We start from the raw sequence: 25,674 nt of genomic DNA, 5'->3' as shown, positions 1-25,674 counted from the left end.
GCCTCGGTCGCGAGCTCCCTTGCTGCCAGCCAGTCCGCCTCTGCTTCGGTCGCCAGCTCCCTCTCGGCCAGCCAATCTCTCTCGCAGTCGGTCGCCAACTCGGTTGCTGCCAGCCAGTCTGCGTCCGCCTCGGTGGCTAGCTCCCTCGCTGCCAGCCAATCCGTCTCCGCCTCGGTCGCTAGCTCCCTCGCTGCTAGCCAGTCTGCGTCTGCCTCGGCTGCCAGCTCCCTCTCGGCCAGCCAGTCTCTTTCGCAGTCGGTCGCCAACTCGGTCGCTGCCAGCCAGTCTGCTTCCGCCTCGGTCGCTAGCTCCCTCGCTGCTTCCATCTCGGCCAGCCAGTCTGCTTCGGCTTCCGCTGCCAGCTCGCTCTCTGCTAGCCAGTCACTCTCGCAGTCCGTCGCCAACTCGGTCGCCGCCAGCCAGAGCGCATCTGCCTCGGTCGCTAGCTCCCTTGCAGCTTCCATCTCGGCCAGCCAGTCTGCTTCGGCCTCTGCTGCCAGCTCGCTTTCTGCTAGCCAGTCGCTCTCGCAGTCTGTCGCCAACTCGGTCGCCGCCAGCCAGAGTGCATCTGCCTCGGTCGCTAGCTCCCTTGCTGTCAGTCAGTCTGCCTCTGCCTCGGTCGCGAGCTCGGTCGCTGCTTCCATCTCGGCCAGTCAGTCTGCTTCTGCTGCCGCCGCCAGCTCCCTTTCGGCCAGCCAGTCCCTCTCGCAGTCGGTAGCCAACTCGGTCGCCGCCAGCCAGAGCGCATCTGCCTCGGTCGCTAGCTCCCTTGCTGCCAGTCAGTCCGCGTCCGCTGCCGCCGCCAGCTCCCTCGCTGCCAGCCAGTCGCTGTCTCAGTCGGTCGCCAACTCGGTCTCGGCTAGCCAGTCCGCCTCGGCTTCCGTCGCCAACGCCCTTGCCAGCTCCATCGCAGCGTCCGCCTCGGTCGCTAGCTCCATCGCAGCATCCGCCTCGGTCGCTAGCTCCATCGCAGCATCCGCCTCGGTCGCCAGCTCGGTCGCAGCCAGCCTTAGCGCCTCTGCGTCGGTCTACTCTGCCACCAGCCTCGCAGCCAGCATCAGCGCCTCTGCCTCGGCGGTCAGCGCGTCAGCTTCGGCCTCCAGCGCATCCGCTGCCGCTGCCTCTGCCTCGGCTTCCGCATCTGCAGCCCACGCCCTCGCGACCACTCTCCCCTCGCCATGGGTTGCCGCTGGTTCCAACGGCGCCCTCGTCACCATCGCCGAAGGCACCAACGGACGGGCCCTTACCGGCGCCATGACCTCGGCCGACGACATGACCTTTGCCAAGTGTGTCAACTACTGCTCTGGCCAGGGCTACTCCATGGCCGGTGTCGAGTGGTCGCGCGAGTGCTACTGCGGCAACATGCTCATGAACGGCGCGGCGCTCTCCAAGACCTCGTCCAACGCTGGCATGGTCTGCTCGGGTGACGCCTCCTCCATGTGTGGTGCCTCTGCCGCCTTGACGCTGTTTGTCCTCCCCTCGTCGGTCGCTCAGCTCAACGCGGATCTCAACGCCGCCTTGGTGACCGCCACCAGTTCGGCGACCTCGGCCGCTGCTTCCGCCGCCCCCACCGCTGGTCTCATTCTCCCCGCTGGCTGGGTCGGGCCCGCTTCCGGCTCGTCCGTCTGTATCGCCGAGGCTTCGTCCGGTCGTGCCCTTACCGGTGCTTCCACCTCTGCCAGTGACATGACCTACACCAAGTGCTTGAACTACTGCTCTGCTCAGGGCTTCACTCTTGCCGGTATCGAGTGAGTCTCTCACCTTGGTTGTGGATCGTGCTGATTGCAGGTACTCGAGCGAATGCTACTGTGGCAACACCCTCTCCGGCGGCGCCTCGCTCACCAAGACCAGCAGCAAGTGCACCATGGCTTGCTCTGGCGCATCTGGCTCCATTTGCGGAGGTCCCGACGCCCTCACCCTCTTCGCCGTCGCCTCTGCTGTCACCAACTTGACTCCCGACTTTACCGCCGTCATCTCTACCGCCACCTCCGTCACTTCGACCGCCGCATCCGCCACCTCGGTCGCTGCCTCCGCCACCTCGGCTTCTGCTGCGCTCAACCTTCCGTCTGGCTGGACTGGTCCCGCATCCGGTGCTACCGTCTGTATCGCCGAAGCCACCTCGGGTCGCGCCCTCACCGGTGCTTCCACCTCGGCTAGCGACATGACCTACTCCAAGTGCTTGACCTACTGCGCGGGTCAGGGCTTCACCCTTGCCGGTATCGAGTGAGTCTTTGCTCTTGCGCCTGGACTACCTCTTCCTCTTACACCTGGACTGTGCTAATCTCAGGTATTCGAGCGAATGCTTCTGCGGCAACACCCTCTCCGGCGGCGCTTCTCTCACCAAGACTAGCGGCAAGTGCAACATGGCTTGCTCTGGCGATTCCAGCTCCATCTGCGGTGGTCCCGATTCTCTTACCCTCTTCGCCGTCTCATCTGCCATCTCCAACCTTACCCCCGACTTCACCGCCGTCATCTCCACTGCCACCTCTGCCGCCACCTCCGCCGCCACCTCCGCCGCAGCATCTGCCACCCCCGCGGCCGCGCTCAACCTCCCCTCGGGCTGGACGGGTCCCGCATCCGGTGCTGCCGTGTGTATCGCCGAGGCCAGCTCTGGTCGTGCCCTCACCGGTGCCTCCACCTCCGCCAGCGACATGACCTACACCAAGTGTCTCACCTACTGCGCCAATCAAGGCTTCACTCTGGCCGGTATCGAGTGAGTCTTTTGCCTATTCGTTATGGGTTATGCTGATTCCAGGTACTCGAGCGAATGCTACTGTGGCAACACTCTCTCCGGCGGCGCTTCTCTCACCAAGACCACCACTCGCTGCAACATGCCCTGCTCTGGCGCGTCTGGTTCGATCTGCGGTGGTCCCGACGCCCTCACTCTCTTTGCCGTCTCTTCCGCCATCTCCAACCTCACCCCCGACTTTACCGCCGTCATCTCGACTGCCACTTCCGCTGCCACCTCCGCCACCTCGGCCGCCTCCGCATCTGCTGCCGCCTCTGCTGCCCCCGCTGCCGTACTCCCCTCCGGCTGGACTGGCCCCGCGTCTGGCTCAGCCGTCTGTATCGCCGAAGGCACCTCTGGCCGCGCGCTCACTGGCGCATCCACCTCCGCCAGCGACATGACCTACAGCAAGTGCTTGAACTTCTGTGCCGGCAAGGGCTTTGGTCTCGCCGCCATCGAGTAAGTACCCGCCTTTTCTCGTCGACTCCCGCTGACATGCAGGTACTCCTCCGAATGCTTCTGTGGCGATCTCCTCGTCAACGGCGCCGCCCTCTCCAAGACCACCACCCGGTGCAACATGGCCTGCTCTGGCGACTCGTCCTCCATCTGTGGTGGTCCCGACGCGCTCACCCTCTTTGCCACCTCGGCCGCCATCAGCAAGCTCAACGCCGAATTGAACGCCGCCAACGCCGTCCCCCTCACCAACGGCTGGGCAGTTGCCTCCACCTCGTGCGTAGCCGAGGGTACCACCGGCCGCGCTCTCACCGAGGACATGACCGCGTCCGACGACATGACCCCCGCCAAGTGCACGGCCTACTGTGGTTCCAAGGGCTACGCCTACTCTGGTGTCGAGTGAGTCTAGGCAGTGCCTCTAGTCTTGGCAGTGCTGACTTTTAGATACGGCAAGGAATGTTACTGTGGCAATACGCTCAAGAACGGCGCTTCGCTCTCCCTCCCGTCCTCGAGCTGCAGCATGGCCTGCGGTGGCGACGTCGCCCAGATGTGCGGTGGTCCCGGTGCTTTGAGCCTGTTCTACAACTCGGCCGCCTCCTCCTCGGGTGCCTCGGCCTCCGGTGCTGCCTCTTCAAGTGCCGCGGCTTCAGGTGCCTCCCCCTCAGGTGCCTCGGCTTCCGGTTCCTCGGCTTCGGGCGCCGCCTCCGCTTCCGCCTCCGCCTCGGCCGCTGCCTCCAACGCCGCCTCATCCTCCGCCGCCTCTTCCTCCACCTCGACCCCCACGTCCTCCTCCGCTGCCCCCGCTGGCCCCACCATCAAGACCCAGGGTCTCCCCGCTGGCTGGTCCGCTGCCTCCACCCCCTGCATCCAGGAGGTCTCTGGCCGGTCCCTCGACGGGGCCGCTACCTTCAGCTCCAGCATGACCATCAACCAATGTCTCAGCTTCTGTGGTTCTCAGGGTATGGCGTACGCCGGTGTCGAGTGAGTCTTCTTATCCTTCCCCTCGACTTTGCTGATTCCAGGTACGGCTCTGAGTGCTACTGTGCCAAGTCCCTCGCCAACGGCGCGTCCCTGTCGCTCAGCTCTGGCCAGTGCTACATGCCTTGCTCCGGTGATTCGACCTCGCTCTGTGGTGGACCCAACGCCATCCAGCTCTACTCGAACCCCTCGGCCACACCCGCCGCTGCCAAGCAGATCAACGGCTTTAGCCAGGCCGGCTGTATCCAGGAGGTCAACGGTCGCGCGCTCAACGGTACCATGACTGCCGGGGACGACATGACGGTGGAAAAGTGCAGCACCTTCTGCTCGGGCGGTGGCTTCAAGATGTTCGGTCTCGAGTAAGTCTACTACTTCTTTGCCTCGACTCTGCTGACAATCAGGTACGGACGTGAATGCTACTGTGGCAACATGCTCGCCAACGGCGCTTCCACCTCGGCGGTCTCGCAGATGTGCAACAAGGCGTGTGCCGGTGACTCGACCGAGATCTGTGGTGGTCCCGCTGCTCTCTCTCTTTATACCTCGTAGAACACTCATTAGTTAGGACGATTTCGTATGCAGGTTTCTAGTTATCACTATCTATGCGGCCGCGCACACAGTGGTCACGTAACTGCTGCCTCCAATATCGATCACCAAGCCCGGTTGAGCTCGATGATACAACGTCGTGCTCATCCCCACCGCCATCGTTGCGCCTGTCGACGGAGTGTACTTGCACTGCCTATATCAGCCTCACATTTCATCCCGTCACAAAGAAACTCCCGTCACAAAGAAACTCACAGTATATGACTTGAATCCTTTACTGTCGGCTACTCTGACTTTACGTTCGAACGGAGTGAATGAGGGGCTGACCACGAGTTCGACAGTGTCCGGGCCCTCCAATACCCCAGTGGTGCCCGTCGGATCGGTCATCATGACCCCGGGGTGGAGGACGAATTTGAGTGTGTTTGCTGATCTGACGGAAGCGATGGAGAGGAGGGCTATGCTGAGGAGTTTCATGTTGGGCTGGCAGTATGGGCAGGATGTTTCAAAAGGTCGAAACATCTTGAAATTGCAATCGCTATATATCGTTCCACCTGTTGTTCGCTCTTTTGTGCTGATAGGACAAGGGAGTCGCTGGTCTTTCGTCAGGGGATATTGTGAATGTACTCTCCAATGGGGGCTTGAATCTCCCTTTTCTCTTCTGGCTGAGGCTCACCTCTGAAACGTGCTGCTTTGAGCTGATAAGACAAGGGAGACCCGCCGATCCATGTACAGTCAGGGGGTGCAACCCATGTACAAGGGGCGGACGTGTTTGATACTACGATGGCGGTTTGCTCGCCAACGGCGGTTAAAAATTTGGCGAGACCGCAAGATTCAGAATCTCTAATTAGGAGTCTACCATTTCGCATGCAGGTGTCTAGTTTCACTACCTACGCAGCCGTGCACGTAATGGTCACATAACCCTTACCATCGGTCATGAGGACCAAGCCCACGGCGACATAATGAGGCACCACCACCGTCTGACCTACCGCCAGCTCCTTGTCCGCAACTGGAGAATATTTGCACTGACTAGATCAGCCTCATAGCCAATTGCATGACAGCGAGACTCACCGTGTACTCCTTCCACCCACTGGCGTCGGTCACTTTGACTTGGCGTTCAAACGGAGCGAATTTGCCGTCGACCACCAGCTCGACGTTGTCCGGCCCCTCTAGAGTCCCCGCGGTGCCAGTTGGGTCGGCCATTGTGACTCCGTATGTAAAAACGAGATTGAGTGTGCTTGCCGATCTGACAGAAGCGACCGAGGCTAGGAGGAGGGCGATGCTGAGGATCTTCATACTGGGTACGAGCAGTATGATTCAAAAGGGCGAGAGCTTGTTTGAATCGCTATATATCGACTCCACCTGATGGGGTCGCTCTTTTGTGCTGATAGGATAAGGGAGTCCCGCTCCTCCTCCGTCAGGGGGTGGTGTATATGTACAAGGGATGCTTGAGCCCCCCTTTTCTCCCCTGGCCGAGGCTCCACTTCATGGTCATGCTCTTTTGTGCTGAGACGATTAGGGAGATCCCTCGTCAGGGGTGCAACGCACGTACTCACACACGGGGCGGACGTGAATGCTGTGCGACTTGCCCGCCGTCGACGCCCTCGCGTCTGCGGTCTCGCAGATGCGCAACACGCAGAACACTCTCAAGTTGGTATATGCAGCTCTGTATTCATCACTACCTACGCGGCCTTGCATTCAGTGGTCACATAATCAGTGGCTGGGATGAGGACCGTCGAGTCCGGTGCAATGAAAAGAACCACCACCACCGTCTGACCCGGCGCCAGCTCCTTGCCCGCAACTGGAGAGTATGTGCACTGCCGAGATTAGCCTCATAGCGCATCGCATGACAGTGAATCCGAGCTCACCAAGTAGTCTTTCGACACTTTAGTACTGCTGTCGGTCGCTTTCACTTTACGTTCAAACGCAGTGAATTTGGAGTTGACCACAAGATCGAAACTATCCGGGGCCACCATGCTGCCAGGATTGCCCGTCGGATCGGTCATCGTGATACCGCTTGTGAGCATGAACTTGATCGTGCACCGGCTTGCCGATCTGACAGAGGCCACCGAGGCTAGGAGGAGGCTGATGCTGAGGAGCTTCATATCGGTCAGGCAGTATGATCGAACTTGAAGAGAGCGATACAATTCGAGCTTGCGATGGCTATATATCGCTCCCACCTCCTGCGTTGGGACCGCTCTTTTGTGCTGATGGGTAAGGGAGGCCTGGCCTCCGTTAGGGATTTTAGGAACATGCAAGGGAGGCTTGGATCTCCCTTCTGTTTCTCCTTGAGCCACCCCGTGAGAAGACTCTTTTGTGCTGGTGCGAGTCCAGCTGATCCAAAGTCAGGGGACGTGAGGAGTACCTATACAAAGGAGGCTTGGGTATCCCCTGTTTCTCTCCTGGCTGAGGTCAGGATCATCAGAATGAAGGGTACGGGCATGCACGTGCTGCATTGACAAGGCTTGAAAGGGCCTATCACGTGCCCTGTCAGCTGTTCGTCAGCATTGGTAGTTACCAGGGGCCTGCCTGGTCAGTCTGCAGCGCCCTAGATCCCCTCATATCCTGTCAGTACGTATCAGCACCACTCCCTGCCCCGCCCCTTTTATGACATCAACGATCCATCCCCTAATCCTCGAAGAAGTCGTCTCCCCCATCATCAACCTTCAGCGCAGCTTGAGTCGGTGCCGCCTTCACTCCGCTCTCTTCGACCATACCCTGCTTCCCCTTCTTCTCCTTCTTCACCTTCTTCTCCTTCTTCACTTCCGCATTTGCCGCTGTCCCCGTCGCCCCGCCCTCCTCAGACTTCGGTACTGCTTCCCTACCCCCAATCTCAATATCCACCTTCGCCTTCCCCTCTCCCGCCGAAAGACCTACATCCGGCGTATTGCTAAGTTTCCCCTCAGCCATCAACCTCTGCATCTCATGCAGAATCTCCAGGCGCCGCTTGCTTGGTTTGTCGAGTTCAGAGGTGGGCGTTGATGCGTCGAGGTAGGGAGGGAGGCGGGCTTTAGTTTCTGCTTCTGCTTCTGCTTTTGCGTCGGCGTCGGCGTCGGCGTCGGCGTCGTCAGAGTTGGAAGAGGGGAAGAGGGAGAGGTATTTCTCGGTATTGCTGCAACATCAGCCTGTACCGAGATGGAGCAAGGAGGAACGTACGGGAAGTTCAAAACATAGTTGAGCATAACTCTTGCTTGCTCCAGCTTCTGCTCAGCCGCCTGAACCTTGGTCGAGCTCGATTCGGGCTTATCCACTTGCCGCTGCTGCTTCTTGATGATCCGGAGAAGCTTCTGGCGTTCTGCATTCATCAGCACAGGTTCTGTGGAGATGCAGTTCCGCCTTGCGAAGAAGGTCTGACTGACCGAAGAATTTCACCTTGTATGTCAGCTTTGACATCCCTCCCAGCTGGGGCCAAGACTGGACCAGACTCACCGCGTGATACTTTGTCCCATTCTTCATCTCGACGTTCCGCCTCTCCGCCTTGGCTAGATCCCCCTCGAGACTCTCTAGCCTCCGCTGCGTTTGGATCTTGAGTCCAGGTTCGAGTCCGTCCTGCCAGATCAGCCCATTGCGCTTCTTGACTGTCCGGACCCACGTCCGCTTGATGACTGGTCAGTCTGTAGACTTACCTTGGCTAGGAACCTCTTTGTCTGCCTGATGGAAGCCTTGAGCTTGCTCAGTCCCGGAACACCATCTGGCGTTCGGTGCTGCAGCGCCAGCGGTTTGTGCGTTTCGGTCGCCCCCGCTGGGCCTGGACGGGGTACCGATGGACCCGTGCGGGCCTTCTTGTAGCTCCTGTCTGCTGGCATGGTATCTGGTAGCCGTGGTTGTCTTGTGATTGGGCTGATAGATGGATGGATGATAGAGGAGAGGTTGGAAATTTTGGTCCCATCAACAAATGCAGACCGTGCCTGAGTTTCATCGACATCATCGCCTGAGATCTACATCGCTTTGCTCGTGTGCATCTGCCATCTCCCTCGTTCACTCAAGATGTCCTCGATCAAAGGCAAAGAAAGAGAAAAGCCACTAGCGTCCCTCGCAGCCGGCGCAGTGGCTGGCGGTGTCGAAAGCTTCATAACCTTCCCGCTCGAATCCGTCAAGACCCAGATCCAATTCGGGACCGCCGTCAGCGCTTCTGGCAAGGTGAGCTCTCGTCCCGGGCCAGACTGACGACAGCCTCTGAGTCCGTACCAAGCGCTCCGGGAGACGATCGCGCAGCGCGGTGTAGGCGGACTGTACGCGGGATGTACGGCCGTCGTGATCGGGAATGCAGTCAAGGCTGGTGTGAGGTTCACGACGTACGACCAGTTCAAGTCGGCGTTGATGGATGACGAGGTGGGTTTCTCGCTGCGTACTGATGCTGTACTGACAGCGTAGGGGAAGCTTTCGGCACCGAGGTCGATGTTGGCGGGGCTGGGAGCGGGGATGATGGAAGCGGTGATAGCTGTGACTCCATCCGAGACGATCAAGTAAGTACGCCTCGCTGTGCGGACGGACCAAGCTGACGGGCAGGACCAAGATGATTGAAGACTCAAAGCTCGCCCAGCCTCGATTCAACGGCATGGCGCACGGGATCCGGACGATCGTCGCCGAAGAAGGATATAGGGGGCTGTACAGAGGTGTCGGACCTGTGGTATGTCCACCGAGGCTTCTCATAGCCTGACGCTGACTCTCAGATCTTGCGACAAGGCGCTAATTCGGCCGTTCGCTTCTCGTCCTACTCGACGCTCAAGCAGCTGGCGCAGGGGAGCGTGGTCGCTGGCTCGCAACTGCCCGGGTGGATGACCTTTGGAATAGGAGCCACCGCTGGGGTTATCACCGTCTACACGACCATGCCGTTCGAGTGAGTCCTCTAGGTATGCGCTAGGGGCGGAGCTGACGGCCAGTGTCGTCAAGACCAGAATGCAGTCTCTCAAGGCCAAGCAGGAATATCGAAATGCCCTGCACTGCGCATACCGGATCGCGACGGAAGAAGGGGTGCTGCGGTTCTGGAAGGGGACCGTACCAAGACTGGGACGGCTGATTGTGAGTCCAACTACTGCTGGATACAAGCGCTGAGCTGACCGACAGATGAGCGGAGGCATCATCTTTACCGTGTACGAAAAGGCATACCCAGTGTTTGCATCAGTAGCGCCATGACCGAAACCTGTACGAGTGTAATGTGTATAGAGATGCATGCCGACATCGATTTTGGGCCACGTCTGAAGCGATCGCTTCCTATCCCGGAGGAAGCAGACTCAGATCCATCTCTTCCCGAGCGACCATGGTCTCCTCCTCGTCCTCGTACCTCGCAACCGGCGTTCTGGGGAGGACCATCACACCTGCTTATCAGCCTACTGCCTGTCGGAACCACTCACCTGACCTGGCAGCCTCAAGCACACCAAACGACCGCATCAACCCCAAAAAGTTGTCGACCCGGCTACTCTTCGCCGTCAACTCGACAACGCACGAGTTCTCCGCCACATCCACCACCTTGCCCCCAAACTGCTCAACGAGCATCTTGATACCCGACAGGTGTAGGTTCTTGGCAATCAAGGCCTCGCTCGCCGACATGCCCTTGCGTCCCGCCCCAATCGCGCCCGATCCGGCTCCGTCCGGTCCCCCACCCGCCTCGAACGACCGTGCGAGTGCCTGCTCCCTATCGTCCCGATCTGCCGCCTGCGTCGACGTCTGCTCACCCTCCGTCGAGGCAAAGGCGTGCGCCCCGTCGGCCGGGTTCTGCTCCATCACCGCCTGATCAAAGTCCGCCGAGTGTGTCGCCGAGCCCGACGAGCCGGAAAGCTGCTCCTGTGCGTACTCGGGGCCGAGGATGGAGATTTTGGCGAGGAGGAGTTCGCGCTCGACGATCGAGGTGGACGTGTAGTCGAGGACCGCCCAGACGGGTACCTGCCGTCAGCGATGACATGGGGGGATACGTACGATATCTTCCAGCTGTCGCCGGGCTTGCTCGACGACACCGTCTTGACCCTTCAAGACGATACACATACGCGAGAGATCCCGGACCTCTGTCTGACACACCACCAGGGAGTCTGAAAGTCAGCTACAGCTTGATCCTGGGGCCAGGTAACGGACCAATGTTGAAGCCTCTTCCAGCGAGAATACCGGATACGCGCGAGAGCACTCCCGGCTCGTTTTGCACCAGGCAGTTCAGCAGATGCCTAACTATCAGCTCTGACCTCAGCGTTCGACAATGACGCACCTCTTGTAGGGCTCGGTTGAGGGCGGAGGAGTGTTGTAGAGGATATTTGTGACAGCTTCCTCGGCTGATGGAGCGCGGGGCGTGGAAGCTTGGGGCATGGCGCGAGTTGGACGGTGCATCTTGTCTGCAAAGTCAGCACATGCGTCGAGTGTCTTGGTTATCCATATTTCCACAAGCGCTAAGTAATAGGAGCTTTGAGGGTCCCATCACTGCCTGTCTCTTAACGGTCTGCGGCCCATATGGCTTGCTATCGTCCCTACCCCTCCGCTAGTAGCGCTTCTCCACGTTCGAGCATTCCCTCCTCCTCCAAGACCACCAGGAGCTCCCCTAGCACACCTTCTACCTCATCTTTTGATCCCCGGCACGGCTCCAACTCACACTCCAAGGCGGACGTGCTGTCCTTGATCGGCTTTGGCGCCTGCGGTCTGTCTGCGGTGGTGGCATTTGTGAAGCGGACCGAGCCTACGGCGGACCGTGGCTTCAAGGCGAGTACTTTTCTGAGAGTAGGACGAGACATGGCTAGTGATTGATATAGGTAAACTGCTTCTTTGCTCGACTTTTGACCGCTTGGATCTGAAATCTCCCTCGAGTCGGCCCCGCATAGAACGGCGATCACCGCTCGCACCCCGCGTCACCGCTCAGAACCGCCACACTCGGGAAATCCCGCTTCCTTCCGTCGGAACAGCCTCGGAATACCCCGTGCTTTTTTAAGCTTACTTACAAGACTCCCTTTGTTTGTGTTTCATCGGATGAAACACGACCTGAACCAAACAAGTAAACAAGCCAAACAACAAGCTCGGACACGCCGACGCCGAAGCGGCATGTGCTCCATGAGTTCGGCGCAGCGACGTCAGCAAAGGAGCAACAAGAAGCAATCCAGCGGCGCCACGGGGTCCTTCTCACGGGGTATATGTTTCGAGGTTGGGTCCAAGCGTTCAGGGGGAAGAGGGGGTCCTTTTATTGTGTGTTTCTTGCCCGTCTTGGCTTGCGTTTTGGCCCCGTCTGGCGCTCAGACATTTATTATAGTTTCCTCCTTCCTCTCTACTCGTCTTCTTCATTCGTTCATACCTTCACTACTCGTCACTAACCGACACCTCAAGCTCGCCAGCCACGGCCACTCACACTCGTTTGAAACGCTAGCTCGACCCACTCAACCAACGCTTCGACTCGCCACCCTCACCTTCACGACCGACCAACTCATACCTCTCGCCTTTCATCAACCCGATCCCCGGACCCCCCTTTCAACCCACCCGCCAATACTAGATTACAATGTTCGCGTTCGCAACTCTCCTCACCGTCCTCGCCCTGGCCCAGTCCGCACTCGCCGGCGTGTACGTGACTGCCCCCGTCACCGGCGCCAGTGTCATTGGTGGTCAGACCCTCACGGTCCGATGGGGTGAGCTCACTCGCCCCTTCACGCGCGGACCCAGCTGACTTCTCAGCTGACGATGGCAACTCCCCGTCCGTCTCGGCCGTCGGCCCATGCTCGGTCGACGTCTACGTCGGATCCAAGACCTCGCAATTCAAGGTCCAGAACCTCGCCGCCTCGGTCGACGTCTCCAAGACCAGCTCTCTGGTTGCCACCATCGACCCCTCGATTGGTACTACCGGTAGGTCCTTTGTCTTACCCGTCGGACATCGCTAATTTGCAGGCACATGGTACTTTGTCCGATTCACCTCGCTCGGTCTCAAGGACTCGGCCATGCCCCAGTACAACTACCAGGCCTACTCTGCCCGGTTTACCCTCAACGGCATGACCGGTACCTTCAACCAGACTGTCCAGGATGCCAACAAGGATGTCAACGCTCTTCCCACTGTAAGTCCTTTCAGCGCTTTGTCGAGCTTTCGCTGACCTGCAGTCCACCTCCGCTTTGCCCTCATCCACCGCCAAGCCCTCCGCCTCCGGATCCGCCGCGGTCAACGTCAACGCCGTCGCCTCGGGCGCTGCTGCTTCCGCCTCCAGCACCGGCAAGACATCTGCCGGTCTCCCCACCCTTGCCAACATCACTCCCGCCCTGATGGCCATCCTCGTCGGGACCGCCGCCTACGTCGCATTGTAAACATACCATATCTTCTCTACCCCCCAAAACAAAGGACACTTCTTCATTTCTCACGGGCTTTCAGTTATCGACTGCATCTATCTGTACCTTTATGTCCTCTGTGTACGATGATGTATCCGGAATAGATTTTCGCGTACTTCGTTTGATAATGACCTTGATGGTATGCAAGTATAACGCCCAGCTTTTTTCTAGGCTGCGCTACGCTACGCGGCCTGCTTGATCCCCTGAGCCTTCCTGACCATCCCCAATACCCCCACATGGTACTCCTCCCACGACATAATCATCTCCCTCTGCCTATCCATCTGATCATCCAGATACTTCTCCAACACCCGCTTAAACTCATCCACCCTCTCCCGCTCAAACCGCCCAAATTCCGACTTGACCAATTTCGTCAACGTCTCATACTCTTGCTGGCTCGCCCGAGCTTTCCGGTCCACCTATCCATCAGCCTTGCCTCCAACCCTCACCCTTGACCCTCTCACTCACATCATTGATATCCGCCAACGTCTGAGCGGCCCTATCCCCAAGCTTACCCTGCACCCTCGCCTTCTCCCTCACCCCCTTCAGACGCGCCACCTCCCGCTCGAGCGCCTGCCACGCCAACCACACCCTCGTCCGACCCCCCATCGCCCGCCGCACACTCCCCACAAACCGCACATACTCATCCGCCATATTCAACAGATTCACCACATCCCCTTTCGCCAATTCCTCGGCGCCCTCCTTCTCCCTCCGCGCCAGATCCGCCATTTGCGCGAGTGACGCACACATCGCCGAGCCCAGATCCGACTCGGCGAGCGCCTGCAGCGCATCCGCCACTTCCGCCTGCGAAGTCGCCATGTCCAGTCTCGCCCTGGACGCTAGCTCCACACTCTTTGACAGCGCCTTGAGCTGCACCTCCAGCCCGTCCAGAAAGGCCATACGCGAGGTGAACCAGTCATCACTCTCGATAAATTTGGGCGTGTTCCATCCCCCCAACAATCCCGACTTGGCAGGTACATCCACCGGCTGCACAGGCCCCCTTCCCCTGATCTCCACTCCGAAATTGTCCGCCTCGAGGAACAACCTCAGATCCGGGTCCAGCTGAAGGACCGGGTGCGCGGCAATCTTGTTCAGACTCCGTTCCAGCGCTAATCTCCGCGTCTCGATAAACTGCTCCTGGAACCGGCCAAACGTATGTTTATCGGGAACAGGGGGAACGATGATTCCGGGATTATTAGCAATGAGCGAGTCGAACAACCATAAAAAGTCGGAGAAACGTCGAAGCGCTGTGAAGTCCGATTTACGATAATGGGGCGAGGTTGTGTGCGTGCGTAAAGTGTAGACGGTGTAGCCGCGTACGGGATCGCCAACGCGCGCGGGGTCAGATATGGAGATGGTGAAGACGGGAAAAGTACGGCGGCGGGGCTTGCCAGGTGAAGGAGTGGGTTTGGGCGTGGCGACGGATGGTTCCGGCTCGGTTTGGACAGGTGGTGACTGAGAATCAGCCACATCCTTTGCTTCTAAGGTGATACTTACCGATGGCCCCGCATCTGCCTCGCCGCCCCAACCTCCTCCGCCGCCACCGCCCCATGGATCCCCTACAGGCCCTCCCTTCCCAAACAGACCCTCCTCCTCCGGCGCAGCATCCATCGCGCCCCACCCTTTGCCCCCAAACCTACTCCCTATCCCACTCCCGCCCCCACCCCACCCCTCTTCCGCAGCTGCAGGCGGAGGCATCATCCCCGCCGCGCCGATTGATAACGACTTGAAGCCGAAATCGCTGATGTGTGCAGAGGGCGGTTCGAGTGGTGATACGGCGACGCGGTCGTGTGTGGGCGTTTGGGTAGGGTAGAGAGGCGGTGAGGGGGAAGTGGGAGCGATGTGAGAGGGAGGGAGGGGAGTGGAGGTGCGTGTGGGTACTGAAGAGGCGGGAAGGGGGATGGAGGCGGGTGCGAGAGGCGGGGACGAGGGTGTAGGTCTGACCGATTTCGAGTCGTCGGAAGTGTTAAGCTCGACAGCTGAGGATGATGGCTCTGCCTTGGGTTCGACCTTGGGTGGAGCTGGCTCCGGGCTCGGCGCCGCAGCCCTCGCAGATTCTGGCTCTTGAGCAGCCACCTCCTTCCCTTGGTCTGCTGGGAGGATTTCCCCTTTGACGTCCGCCGCGGGCTTATCTTCCGGCGCGACAGATGCCCCCGCTTCCGCCTCCTCCACCGTCTCCGCCGCCGCCGCGTCACCCGGTGGTTGCACCTCCTCAACTACCGGTGCTGTACCATCCTCCTCCACCTTCTTGGCCTCCTGGACCACCTTCGCCTCAGGCGCCTTTGCCTCTCCTTTCTTCTCCTCCGCCTGCCCCCTAAACTTGACCGGCACCCCCGCCGGCCTAAACACATAAGCTCCCTGCTTAGCCTTCTCCGGCGTCTTCCCCTTAGTCGCTGCTGGGGCCGCCGGAGTGGACTTGACGAATGCCCGCTTGAGGCTGATAGATGGGTCCGAAGCGGCCATCAGGTCCTCGTCGATCAGATCAGACGGGAGGATCCGGCCGGCCGTTTGGGGCGGTGTGGGTTTGTGCGGCGGTACGGGTTCCGCTTGAGATGGGCGGGGTGGTGAGACCTGGTACTGGTCGGCCGAAGGGTCCCACGAGCTGGTGGACACCGCCGGTGCTCCAAATCCACTCATATCCGTCTCTCCCCATGACATCCCGTCCCTCTCCCTCGCTGCGATCACGCTGGGCGGTTCAGGTATCCCCCCAGAAGAAGAAGGGAGCATCTGCTCATCTTCCAGTTTCTGGACATAGGGACTGTCCGACTCCTGTTGCGCATCTATACCCGCGCCGCCACTGTACGTAGCCGTAGGTGGGGAAGGGGTATAGTCGAACCTGGTCTCGCCGAACCCTCCTGAAGTGGACGAGTAATCATCGAACCCGCTTGCGGCCGGCGGAACGTATCCTGAGCCCGACCCGGATGGTCCGCCATTCGCGCCGCTTGTGAAGCTCGGGAGAGCTGTAGAAGTAGCAGCGGGGGCTGAGAAGGGGTCGGTAGGTGATGAAGCGAAAGGGTTGGCCCATGGGTCGAGCTGAGCGGCGGTGGTGGCCGATGTTTGAGGGGACCAGGTGGGTCGGGTGGGGAGGGCGGTGGACTGGGATAAGAGAGCGGCAAAGTCGCGCTCTTCGTCTGCGTCCATTGTGTGTTGGGATGATGGGGAGAGTTAGTAGGGTATAGAGGATTGGCAGTACTTTGGTGTTGAGTAGGGGTGAGCTCGTCGTTAGGCTGGTCCGTGCGTCCTGGTCCGCATTCCTCAGCTGCCACGTGTCATCCCGGATTTTCCCCTTTGGGCCATATTCCCGGCGGGGAAAACGGGAGCGGCGACCAGGGTGTGCCTGAAGGTGCCTGGGTGTTTCCATTCAAACTCTGAGCATTTTAGATCAGTTCCTATCAATTCACCATTCAACGCCGTCCCTGCTCCGTCTCCCGATAGGAATGCCTTCTCCCGGTTTGGGGGAATTTGTATGGTGCCTTGGACGGGCTCGGCACGGCGGCAGGCCCGTCTGCAAGTAAACCTTCAAACAGCGGAGAATGGCGGGACTGGCTAGCCTACCCATAAGCTACAGCCACCAGGGGTCTTGTTGACGTTGACGCATGATGATCGACGATGGTCGAGAGGGTATAAGAAGAGCAGGCTGATCACGATGAAGGGGAAAACACATCCTTACAATCTCTAACACTTGCCTGACGCCCAGCGCCCAGCTAATTCTTCGCCCCCCGCCTTCAGTCGACATGGCTTCCACTCTCGCCTCACGGCTTTCGCGTCACTCGGCTGCCCTCGCCATCTCCATCACAGTCACCGCCTTGTTTATGATCTACCATCTCTCCCCTACGGTCTCGTACCACCTCTCCTCCTCACGCTGGACAGGTGCAGCCTCCGTGACCTTACCTTCGGCCTGGCTGTCGGACGCTGGGCACCTCAAGTACGCGCACGGTGTCGCGTTCGGAAGCAAGTACACCCTGCTCCAGGAGCACGCGGCCGGATATTCGTGTGATGAGACAGAGGTCCTGGCGGATGGGCAAACGGTGTGCCGGAATACCATCAGCGTGTTGAAGAGCCTGTGGTCGAATACCAAGGCGCAGCAGCGGTATCTGGCGGACGAGGCCGCTCGGGTCGAGGCGGAAATCGCGGGACAGGTGGCTCAGCTAGACGTTATAGAGGAGAAGGTACGTATTTCTCTGCTTTGTCAGAAGCAAAGCTGATGGCGTAGGAACGGACACAGGAGGCGGAATTCAGCAGGACCTACGAAAACATCTCGACAATAGCGGGGAAGCGGATACTCGTCATTGGCGACAGTCTGGACCGGAACTGGATCGCGAGTCTCGTCGACGTTACCTCCCCCTCCTCCCACTATCGCAACTACGACCTCTCTTCCTACATCCCACCTGCAGAAGCACCCTCCTCCCCGTCCTCCCCCGCCGAAGCTGGACACCTCGGGGAACGAGGCACGGCCTTCAGCTTCCACTGCGCGACCGCCATCATCCCCATCGCCCCTTCCCCCTCCTTCTCCTCGGAAGAAACTAGCATCGCCGAGTCCTTCATCCCTCCCCTCACCCGCGACCTCCCCTCCGCGGACAACCAATTCCGCATCGACCTCGTCTTTGCCTTTGGGGTCATGAACGAGGGCATCAAACCCACGCTTCCGGGCAAAGCGAGCGACCGCGTCGAGGCGCTCCGCCAAGTCATCGGTGGCGGGATGGACGACCACGACTCGCGTCCCTACGACGCCATCACGATCAATTTCGGGCTCTGGGATCTCGTCGGATTCCAGCGGCGCGCCTACCTCGCCACCTCGGCGGATCGGGAACCGGGGCTCACGATCGAGTGGATCGCAGAGTACACGCAGATCTGCGAACGCTTCATCCAGTCTCTTCGGGACACGTATGGCGCCCATACCCCCATCTATTTCCGCCTCGTCCACGTCACGGGCCCCGGTCTCGTCGCGCGCGGGCTGATGGGTCTGCCGCCGCACCTCCACGCGATCGCAGAGGAACAGATGGTGCCGACGTTCAAACCGCTTCGGGTCGCCGAGCTCCGCCGGGCCCAGATCAACGTGGCGAAAAAGATGGGCATCAAGACGATCAACTTTGCGGGCAAGTTTGAGGGGTATGGGACGGAGATTACGAACGATGGGACGCATCCCGTCACAGAGGCAAACCAGGTGTATGCCGAGTTGATGCTGCGGCAATTGATGGCGCAGTAGGGTGGAGTAGCATCTGCAAGCGGGGAGAATCTGTGAGTACCGTGGCATTTGTCCCTTTTGGAGCGAGCTGTGGCTGACGAGAACAGTATGACAGCGGCTATCGTACGCGTGTCGAGACCTGAGCCCCAATCGGGAGGGAGAAAAGCTTGTAAGTCTTATTGAATTGTCTGAAGATGTGACCGAGTCTGCCTTGCTAATATCGCAGAAATGCCATGCATCGTCCGGGACTGCCGCGACTGAGCACCACTTTGAGTTGTATCGTATTTTGGGCGGGAAACATCCCAGTCGAGCGGGCAGACTAAGGCCGGTGTATGGACAAAGAGGCGGTCAAAGCGGAGCGAGCGGGGTGGGCCCGGATGAAAGCAGGGGCAGGCCCTTCAGGACTGGCGTACACATATCGGACACTGTGTATTAGGGAGTAGACAACCCAATTGTACCGTTGTATCTTATAGCAATAGCAATACATACACCCCTAGATAAAAGATCCAACCCTCCCCATACTACATCCTTTGCATCCGCGTACTCAGCGCCCCCGCCTGCCGCCTCCGATACTCTCTCCGGTCCTTTGTAATATCCTGTCCCCCGACCTTGCCCCACCCCTTGAGCGGCACGACGACACACGTGCAGTTATCCTGTGCGCTCAGGTCTTCGCCGAAGGATACGATCGCGCGTGCTGCTTTGGACGGATCAGGGGCAGACCGGGCGAGATCGACGATTTCTTGGTCGGTGATGAGCGAGGTGAGGCCGTCGGTTACCAGTATGAGGTAGGCGTAGGCGTCGCCTTGGTGGTCAGCTTATAGCTTATAGCTGCGCTTTTTTGGCGTGGAGGATTAGTGGAAGAGGCGGCGGCTTACCGTCAATGATTTGAGATCGGACTTCTGGTTCGGCGGTGATTCCGCTAGGTTTCCACTCGCCGTCTCCTATACTACCTGATCAGATCTGTCGGTCTCACGAGAGACTGAACAAGAGAGGGGCAACATCGATGGACTGACCTCCGCGTATTCTCCACGACGCCCATCCAGCGGCTCTCGCCAAAACTGTCCGAGATGAGTCGGTCACCGCCCATCCGTCTGAGCCGAGCAGATTCTATACGGGACTCGGCGTGGTGGTTCTCCGTCAGGGTCGTGGCTTCGCCAGTAGCGGTCTTGCAGAGGATTGCGCGGGTGTCCCTGCTTATCAGCCTTGCCTGCTTGCCCCACTTCCGAGAAGACCTACCCGCAATGCGCTATCGTCAGACACAACTTGGAAGCGGCCCAATATGGCTCCGCGGGCGTGTCCAGCGAATGCAGCAAACCGACCGTCGCTGTCGCACCGCACCTCCTCGCCCGGTCTATCGTCTCCAGTACCGTCTTGTCCGCCTTATACGTCAGCTTCGACCACACTCCAACCTGCCGCAATTCTCGACGCTCGACGCACCTGTAGAAAAGCCAACGTCAACCTCTCCTCTATCGACAACACGCTCATTCCCGTCCCTGGCTCAGACAACGAGTTCTTCGTCCACCGCTGCAATGCCCCACCTCGCCATCGCTTAAAGTAACCCCCGTGCTTCTGCGTAAACGCGACAATCTCGGGTATTTGAGCGCGGGTCGCTTCTTCCGTCAGGCGGTGGAGGTTCTCTTTCAGGTAGGTGGAGACTTCTTGGCCGCCGTGCCTGCCAGTCAGCCGTGTTCTCTGTCTAGGCAAAGCCTGTCTAGGCAAAGCCGCAATAGCCACAACAATATCAATCAGTACCTCGTCAGTCGGGAGGATTGCGTGGCTCACCCGTCAAAGATACCAAAGAACCCAACTTGGGACGCAAAGAACTCGCTCCCGGCCTTGCTCCCATCCCATTGCGTCTTGAGCCGTTCTCGATAGCTCGCCTCGAGCTCTTGGGGTGGTAGCTGCAGTCCGAACGCTGAGGAGGTGTCTTCTTGATAGCTACCGAGATCAGCTATGGTCCCGACCGGTCAGAAGAGTCAAAGACGCACGGCCGTTGACCGCGTGAAGAGTAGACACCGACAATGTTGGAGGAGGAGAGGGGGACTTTGTAGGTCCCTACAGCGTCAGCACAGTCTTGAAAGCTCGTAGTAATATAGGGAGAGAGCAGCATAAGCCCTCGCCGCCATCAGGTAGGTCTGTACCTGACAACGACTCACCTCCAGGTGTCCGGCCTCGTATAAAGTCATGAAACCCCTTCTTCAACGTCTGCCGACTGGAGCTCGCAACGCCGAGCAATGGTCGTGTTCCCGCTGCAAAGCTCATTCTCTCAGATGCAATGAAAGATGCAGTGACGGCTGGGAGGATCCGTGGCGATTCGATATCGCCCGGTAAGCACTTCTTGGCCTATGTAGAGATGCTCCAGAAGCTGGACCTCCACAGCCGCATCTCTGGCCAAAAGGATCGTTACCCCGCAAAATTACCCCACATTCCAGATTCCCCAGTCTTGGTGCAGCCGCGTCGCGCGCGCGTTGAACCAACCAAAGATTCTTCATTCCTCTTCTATCATCTCACTGCCTTCACTGCTTTCATACAGCATACATCATCGACAATAGATAGATAGACCGTCCACGCTCCGGCGTAGCATCGCCACATCCCCTTGGCTCGGCTCATCCTGTCGAGCTCAGCTCCACCGCCGAAAATGCCCCGCTCTCCCTCGGCTTCACCTCCCCTCTCCCCCCCTCCGCCCGTCTCCCGCTCTCGACCAAGCAGCTCCAAGAAGCCCGCACCGGCCTCCGAGGTATCGGACGATATCGAGGCGATCGACGCGCCCCGAAGCGGCAAGGCTGGGCAGAACGGGGACGCCTCGGAGGCTGACGCCGGCGCTGAAGGCGGAGAGGAGAGGAAGGAGAAACAGCAGGCCGAGGCGAAGAAGCGATATCAGGCCGACTTGGCTTTGCACGCTTATGAAGCCCCCAAAGCCGATCGGCCGCAGGATGAGTGAGCTTCCCGGCCTCTCACATTAGCAGAGCCAGGCGATGTTTCCGGGGTGTAGAGCTGGACATGAACTGATACAGATAGTTGGCAAGTCGCCTACGTCTGGGCCTTTATCGTCAAGTTCAACCTCAAAGACCGCATAAAGCGCCTAGAGTGCTTGGAAGAGTACGTCGCGCCCCCCTCTCCCCCTTGCCGATTTGCCCCCGTCCCCGTCCGTCTCCGCAGCTCGCGGTCCCCTAGCTGACAGGAGCAGCTTTGAGCAGTCCCTCATGGAACCTGTCGCGAATCGCCCTGATGACATTCTGGAGGGTATCCTCATTCGCTTCCTAGGAAACCTGAAGCCTGGCTTGCGCAATCTCGAGTAAGTCTCCAGTTCCCGCTTGCGATCCCCTTCGCTATCGCTTGGACTGGAGCGGTTTCGGCTCCATTCCGCGCCGCTGTCCGCGGCGTCCCCGTCCCTTTTCCTTTTCCCGAAAGTGGCGGGCGTTGCTCAACATTGTATTCCCATTTATCCTATCTCTGCATGCCTTCCATTCCTTCCTGTCCACCTGCTGATACCTCAGCCCTACAAATATCCAACATCACCTCTCCAATCACATCTCGGACCAACTCCTCGGTCCTAGCGAATTCACAGTCTGGGACCGTCCTTGGGCGCCCAACGAGGAAGCCCGAGCCTCGTGCTGTACCCAAGCATCAGACCGGACCGAGCTTGGCCGACTGCGATATGCGGGCGAGCCACCGGCTGAGCGGGTGTCGCGGAACCCACTGGTCAAGGCCGCGGAGCGCGGAGGGGGGTTGTTTGAGATGGATTGGAGAGAACGCGCGGGTCTGTTAAGGCAGTTGGTGGATTGGCAATGTGAGTGTACTGCCAATCAGCTTGTGTCTCGCGGAGCGTAAAGCAGAGCTAATGAGATAGTGACTCACTCGGAGCATATCCGGGCCATCATCAACAAGGAGAACCACGCGCCGCTACCAAAAGGAGTGACCGTACCCGAGTCGCAGGCTAAAGTCGGGATCGAGCCGATCGGGATGGACCGCAATAAGCAGCGTATCTGGGTATTCGACAGTGAGCTCTCCGTTTTTCGCGGTGGGGTCAGGCTGACCGAAAGACTCTGGAAGGATATACAAATCCGGCAATCCCTTCAAGCGCCCGTGCCCCATCTTTGCCATCTCATCCAACAAGACCGAGATGCAGGCGCAGATCGACCTCTGGGCCGCACATGGCAACTCGCCCAAGCCGGAAGTAGGGCCCAAGGGGAAAAAGGCCGAGGTGGTCGCTGCGAAAAAGGCGGCCAAGGGGATTGAGGATGAGAAGAAGTTGGCCGAGGTGGTCGGTGGTCTCATGGAGGCTGTGGAGAAGGAGGATGCTGTGAGTTTTCGTCGTGTCTTGGTGTGGAGGGAAGCTAACGGAGTAGCGGATAGCGAGGGCGAGAAAGAAGATTGCGGATCAGGCGAAAATCTTTGAGCAGGCCGAATTCCGGTCGACGAGGACGAGGCGGACGACTCGGAAGATTGATTATTCGTATGACGGGGATGAGGTCAGTTGTCCGATCGTGCTGGTTTGTGCTTTTAGCTGATGAGATCAGGGAGAAGACGAGGAAGAGTACGAGCAGCCCCGCCGGACTTCCCGTCGAGGAGAACCGAGCGCAGCTGCCGCACCGAGCAAACCCCTGATCCCCGGCGAACGCACATCAGCACGACTTCGACGGAACAATAACGATGAAGCCGCGTCAGTCTCGCACACGGGAGACGGAGGGAGCAGTCCGCCCATCGAGTCCAGGCAGACCAGCCCGGTCGAAGCGGGGGACGAGGAAGAAGCGAGGGGGGCTAAGAGGCAGAAGATGGAGAATGGGAGTGAGGGCAGGGATGACGAAGCAGATGGTAACAGAGCGGGAATGAACGGGCACGGAAAAGAGGGGAGGAATGGGAATGCGAACGAGGATGTGGATCAGCGGAGTGAAGGGATGGAAGGGATAGAGGCGTAGTCATCTAGTCGGCGCTACCTGTGCATGCATTAGTATAGCGGCCGATGTCCTGCTAGCCGGCCTTTGCAGCCCTTGTGGACGGCTGGGTCGCAGTAGATGGGTGAAGAGAAACTGCTGCATGCCACTTTGTCGGACGAGAATTGATTAATGTGCTAAAAAGAGTCAGGAACTGCTCAATGTATCTTGTTAAGACGAGGGCGACAACCCACCTTCGGGAGTCTGTAGTGTCGCAAATCAAAAGGAAGACCTTGGTCAGCTATCATCCCCAGAACTTGCTTGTCCTGGCATACCTTCTCAACATAGTCGATCGCTAACCTATCAGCTTTTCCTCTTGTCAATACCGTGGACGAGGCAGCTCACCCTGCTTGACAGTGGTAATCTCGTCCGCCTCCGCGTCGGGGATCTCGATCCCAAACTCCTCCTCGATGGCCATGACTACCTCGACGGCATCGAGCGAGTCGAGCCCGAGGTCCGAGGTGAATGTTGCGGATGCGGAGAGCTGGAGATTAGCGTGAGCTCAGGCCTATGATCTCAACGGTCGCCGCGATTCATCCCGAATGTCCAGCCATGTCAGGCTGTAGCTTCCCTCTCCCCCGTCCGAACGCCCAACCCCATTCCTTACTCTCATCTCTCAATTCCCCCTCCCTTCCCACATCCCCTCCCGTACACGAATAACCAGACGCACCTTTCCCCCATCGACCTTCTCAAAAGTCTTCATGACCTCCATGACCCGCGACTCGATATCCGATCTGCTCAAGCCCGCAGCGGCCGCATATGTCCGCACGGCGATTGGCTGCTGGAACCGCGCTGCGGCGGCGAAAGCTGAGGGACGGGCGGAGGGGAGGGCGGATCGGAGAGCGGGGAGAGCGGCGCGGAACATGGTTGCTGAGGTGTATGGGTCGTAGGAGTGGTGTAGATGGATAGATAGCTGGATGGATGGATGATAGAGTAGACTGAGTGATCGTCTCTGGCTGGGTGGGCGCGGGTCTGTTCGGGATTTCGCCCAATGTGGCACCAGTAACATTTCACCATCTGGTTAGCTTTCATCATCGTACATCGTCGACTCGCATACATATACACGCAAGATGAAGCACGGTATCAAGCTTAGAAAGCTGCAGAGAACGCCGTCGCATCGATGGGCGCTGTTGAGGTGAAATTTCCCCAACTTGGGACAGGGCGGAAAGGAGGGCTGGAGCTGATGGTTTTAGAAATCTTGTGTCCGCCTTGCTGCACCATGAGACTATCAAGACGACCTTGCCAAAGGCTAAGGAGGCAGCGAGGATGGCCGAGAAGGTCAGCTTCTTGATGCGCTGCCTTGGGAAAGCGGTCGTGGAGCTATAGCTGACGAATTCTAGATCATCACGCTTGGGAAGAAGGGCAACGATCCTGCTCGTCGAGCAGCCATGGCTTTCTTGATGGTCAGCTACCCCTTCGCACATGCAAGCTGCTGCCTTCCAAGAGCTGACGGTCTAGCCAAGCCACTCATACAATCCCGAATCAATAACAAACGGTCCCGTCCTTCCTCCCCGACCTACCGGCTACCCTTCCTCCCCCTCCTCTTCCTCCTCTTCTTCTTCTTCTTCTTCTTCTGATCCCAACGCCGACCCCGAGCTCTTCGTACCACCCACCACCCTCCTCCCCAAACTCTTCACGACCCTCTCTGATCGGTACGCCTCCCGGTCGGGCGGATACACCCGGATCCACAAATTCGGGCGTCGACCAGGCGACAATGCGCCCAACGCGATCGTGGAACTGGTGGATGGACCACGGGATCTCAAGTTTGAGATGACGGCTCGCGCGGTCGGGCGCGAGTTGGCGCAGCACGCAGAGAGGAATGGGGGCGTGGCCGCTGTGGTTGGTTCTTCAGAGGGGTCGGATGAGTGGGAGGCACTGAGGCCGAGGACGAAATTGGGGAGGGAAAAGGTGTTGAAGTACAGAGGGGAGAAGGGGCGCGTCGAGATGGAGGCGAGATCGACAGAGTGGATGGATCGGTTGATGGCTGAGGAGAGGGCCAGTGGGGGGATGCGTAGAGCAAAAGAAGGACTGGAGAATAAGGCGTGGTCAGAGGTCGCTAGGTGAGCTACCTTCCATGTGATCCAGAGCAGCAGCTGACGTCTCAGGACACCAGAACCATACCATGGGAGACGATACAAGTCTGGCGAGCGCTTGTCCGGGATGGACATTGCTAGGAATACAGGTCTAGGCCTCGCCCGCGCAGACCTCGGCCGGATATTCCGGACCAACACCCCCGACCGGCGGCCACGGTTCATCACCCAGCCTTCTGCCCGGTCATCGACACCCCCACTAGACGCATAGACATGCTCAATGTATACAGTACTACCCGCTCTGGTCCTTGCTATTGCGCTAGACTGACTGACGAATATGTCGAATCCATAAGATATGTACAGGATAGATAAGAGTATGATATGCGGCTGGTATAGCCTCTATATACAACGATATTACAGATTATTCTCGCCTCCATCTCTGCGCCTACTTTTCCCACTGCACCATCAGCAAAACTCCCCCAATGGACCTGGATGGGAACTTACCGCATTGTACAGATTGAACAGCGCATCGACCCGCTCAATCTCAGGGGCCGG

General features: G+C 59.0%; 12 protein-coding genes across 12 annotated transcripts; 6 read left to right on the top strand and 6 right to left on the bottom strand.

Annotated features, from left to right (window-relative positions):
- Positions 1-1,002: 1,002 nt before the first annotated feature.
- MKK02DRAFT_16388 (WSC domain-containing protein) lies at positions 1,003-4,166 on the top strand (the record flags this gene model as incomplete). Its single annotated transcript, XM_053085624.1, has 6 exons — positions 1,003-1,481; positions 1,536-1,748; positions 2,288-2,713; positions 2,756-3,020; positions 3,471-3,580; positions 3,626-4,166. Coding segments are annotated over 6 exons (2,034 nt in total), but the record flags the coding sequence as incomplete, so codon positions are not given.
- A 1,003-nt stretch (positions 4,167-5,169) lies between these two features.
- Positions 5,170-6,801, bottom strand: MKK02DRAFT_27856 (uncharacterized protein; the record flags this gene model as incomplete). The annotated part of the gene is made up of 8 exons (XM_053087417.1): positions 5,170-5,234; positions 5,373-5,551; positions 5,591-5,721; positions 5,768-5,993; positions 6,059-6,179; positions 6,253-6,362; positions 6,383-6,513; positions 6,565-6,801. The coding sequence occupies 8 exons, from the start codon at positions 6,799-6,801 to the stop codon at positions 5,170-5,172; spliced, it is 1,200 nt and encodes a 399-aa protein (XP_052944471.1).
- A 523-nt stretch (positions 6,802-7,324) lies between these two features.
- MKK02DRAFT_16416 (uncharacterized protein) lies at positions 7,325-8,502 on the bottom strand (the record flags this gene model as incomplete). Its single annotated transcript, XM_053085630.1, has 4 exons — positions 7,325-7,808; positions 7,853-8,012; positions 8,122-8,245; positions 8,323-8,502. The coding sequence occupies 4 exons, from the start codon at positions 8,500-8,502 to the stop codon at positions 7,325-7,327; spliced, it is 948 nt and encodes a 315-aa protein (XP_052944470.1).
- Positions 8,503-8,683: 181 nt separating this feature from the next.
- On the top strand, positions 8,684-9,832 carry MKK02DRAFT_16532 (putative mitochondrial inner membrane citrate transporter; the record flags this gene model as incomplete). Its single annotated transcript, XM_053085649.1, has 7 exons — positions 8,684-8,836; positions 8,870-9,028; positions 9,071-9,162; positions 9,206-9,326; positions 9,370-9,536; positions 9,580-9,718; positions 9,764-9,832. The coding sequence occupies 7 exons, from the start codon at positions 8,684-8,686 to the stop codon at positions 9,830-9,832; spliced, it is 900 nt and encodes a 299-aa protein (XP_052944469.1).
- A 78-nt stretch (positions 9,833-9,910) lies between these two features.
- On the bottom strand, positions 9,911-11,409 carry MKK02DRAFT_34266 (acetolactate synthase; the record flags this gene model as incomplete). Its single annotated transcript, XM_053088885.1, has 6 exons — positions 9,911-10,014; positions 10,051-10,579; positions 10,613-10,722; positions 10,766-10,851; positions 10,893-11,016; positions 11,271-11,409. 6 exons carry the CDS (start codon positions 11,407-11,409, stop codon positions 9,911-9,913), a joined length of 1,092 nt encoding a protein of 363 aa, XP_052944468.1.
- A 761-nt stretch (positions 11,410-12,170) lies between these two features.
- MKK02DRAFT_12669 (uncharacterized protein) lies at positions 12,171-12,675 on the top strand (the record flags this gene model as incomplete). Its single annotated transcript, XM_053085524.1, has 3 exons — positions 12,171-12,288; positions 12,335-12,502; positions 12,545-12,675. Coding segments are annotated over 3 exons (417 nt in total), but the record flags the coding sequence as incomplete, so codon positions are not given.
- Positions 12,676-13,155: 480 nt separating this feature from the next.
- Positions 13,156-16,111, bottom strand: MKK02DRAFT_27853 (putative vacuolar protein sorting-associated protein vps5; the record flags this gene model as incomplete). Its single annotated transcript, XM_053087416.1, has 3 exons — positions 13,156-13,389; positions 13,439-14,425; positions 14,468-16,111. 3 exons carry the CDS (start codon positions 16,109-16,111, stop codon positions 13,156-13,158), a joined length of 2,865 nt encoding a protein of 954 aa, XP_052944466.1.
- A 593-nt stretch (positions 16,112-16,704) lies between these two features.
- MKK02DRAFT_37565 (uncharacterized protein) lies at positions 16,705-18,176 on the top strand (the record flags this gene model as incomplete). The annotated part of the gene is made up of 2 exons (XM_053089702.1): positions 16,705-17,139; positions 17,184-18,176. 2 exons carry the CDS (start codon positions 16,705-16,707, stop codon positions 18,174-18,176), a joined length of 1,428 nt encoding a protein of 475 aa, XP_052944465.1.
- Positions 18,177-18,676: 500 nt separating this feature from the next.
- Positions 18,677-20,417, bottom strand: MKK02DRAFT_37564 (phosphatase 2C-like domain-containing protein; the record flags this gene model as incomplete). The annotated part of the gene is made up of 8 exons (XM_053089701.1): positions 18,677-18,957; positions 19,031-19,101; positions 19,169-19,345; positions 19,392-19,534; positions 19,593-19,827; positions 19,938-20,093; positions 20,144-20,210; positions 20,312-20,417. 8 exons carry the CDS (start codon positions 20,415-20,417, stop codon positions 18,677-18,679), a joined length of 1,236 nt encoding a protein of 411 aa, XP_052944464.1.
- Positions 20,418-21,168: 751 nt separating this feature from the next.
- Positions 21,169-23,074, top strand: MKK02DRAFT_16095 (uncharacterized protein; the record flags this gene model as incomplete). Its single annotated transcript, XM_053085577.1, has 7 exons — positions 21,169-21,254; positions 21,343-21,450; positions 21,653-21,945; positions 22,006-22,155; positions 22,199-22,458; positions 22,505-22,631; positions 22,683-23,074. Coding segments are annotated over 7 exons (1,416 nt in total), but the record flags the coding sequence as incomplete, so codon positions are not given.
- Positions 23,075-23,260: 186 nt separating this feature from the next.
- Positions 23,261-23,954, bottom strand: MKK02DRAFT_37562 (acyl carrier protein-like protein; the record flags this gene model as incomplete). Its single annotated transcript, XM_053089700.1, has 4 exons — positions 23,261-23,293; positions 23,365-23,384; positions 23,435-23,573; positions 23,760-23,954. The coding sequence occupies 4 exons, from the start codon at positions 23,952-23,954 to the stop codon at positions 23,261-23,263; spliced, it is 387 nt and encodes a 128-aa protein (XP_052944462.1).
- A 205-nt stretch (positions 23,955-24,159) lies between these two features.
- Positions 24,160-25,390, top strand: MKK02DRAFT_34262 (ribosomal protein L17-domain-containing protein; the record flags this gene model as incomplete). Its single annotated transcript, XM_053088884.1, has 5 exons — positions 24,160-24,224; positions 24,283-24,367; positions 24,430-24,492; positions 24,548-25,149; positions 25,195-25,390. The coding sequence occupies 5 exons, from the start codon at positions 24,160-24,162 to the stop codon at positions 25,388-25,390; spliced, it is 1,011 nt and encodes a 336-aa protein (XP_052944461.1).
- Positions 25,391-25,674: the final 284 nt, after the last annotated feature.

The sequence above is a fragment of the Dioszegia hungarica genome, assembly GCF_025882075.1.
Source record: "Dioszegia hungarica strain PDD-24b-2 chromosome Unknown MKK02contig_11, whole genome shotgun sequence".
Classification (NCBI taxonomy): Eukaryota; Fungi; Basidiomycota; class Tremellomycetes; order Tremellales; family Bulleribasidiaceae; genus Dioszegia; species Dioszegia hungarica.
This window is presented reverse-complemented; position numbering and strand designations above follow the sequence as displayed.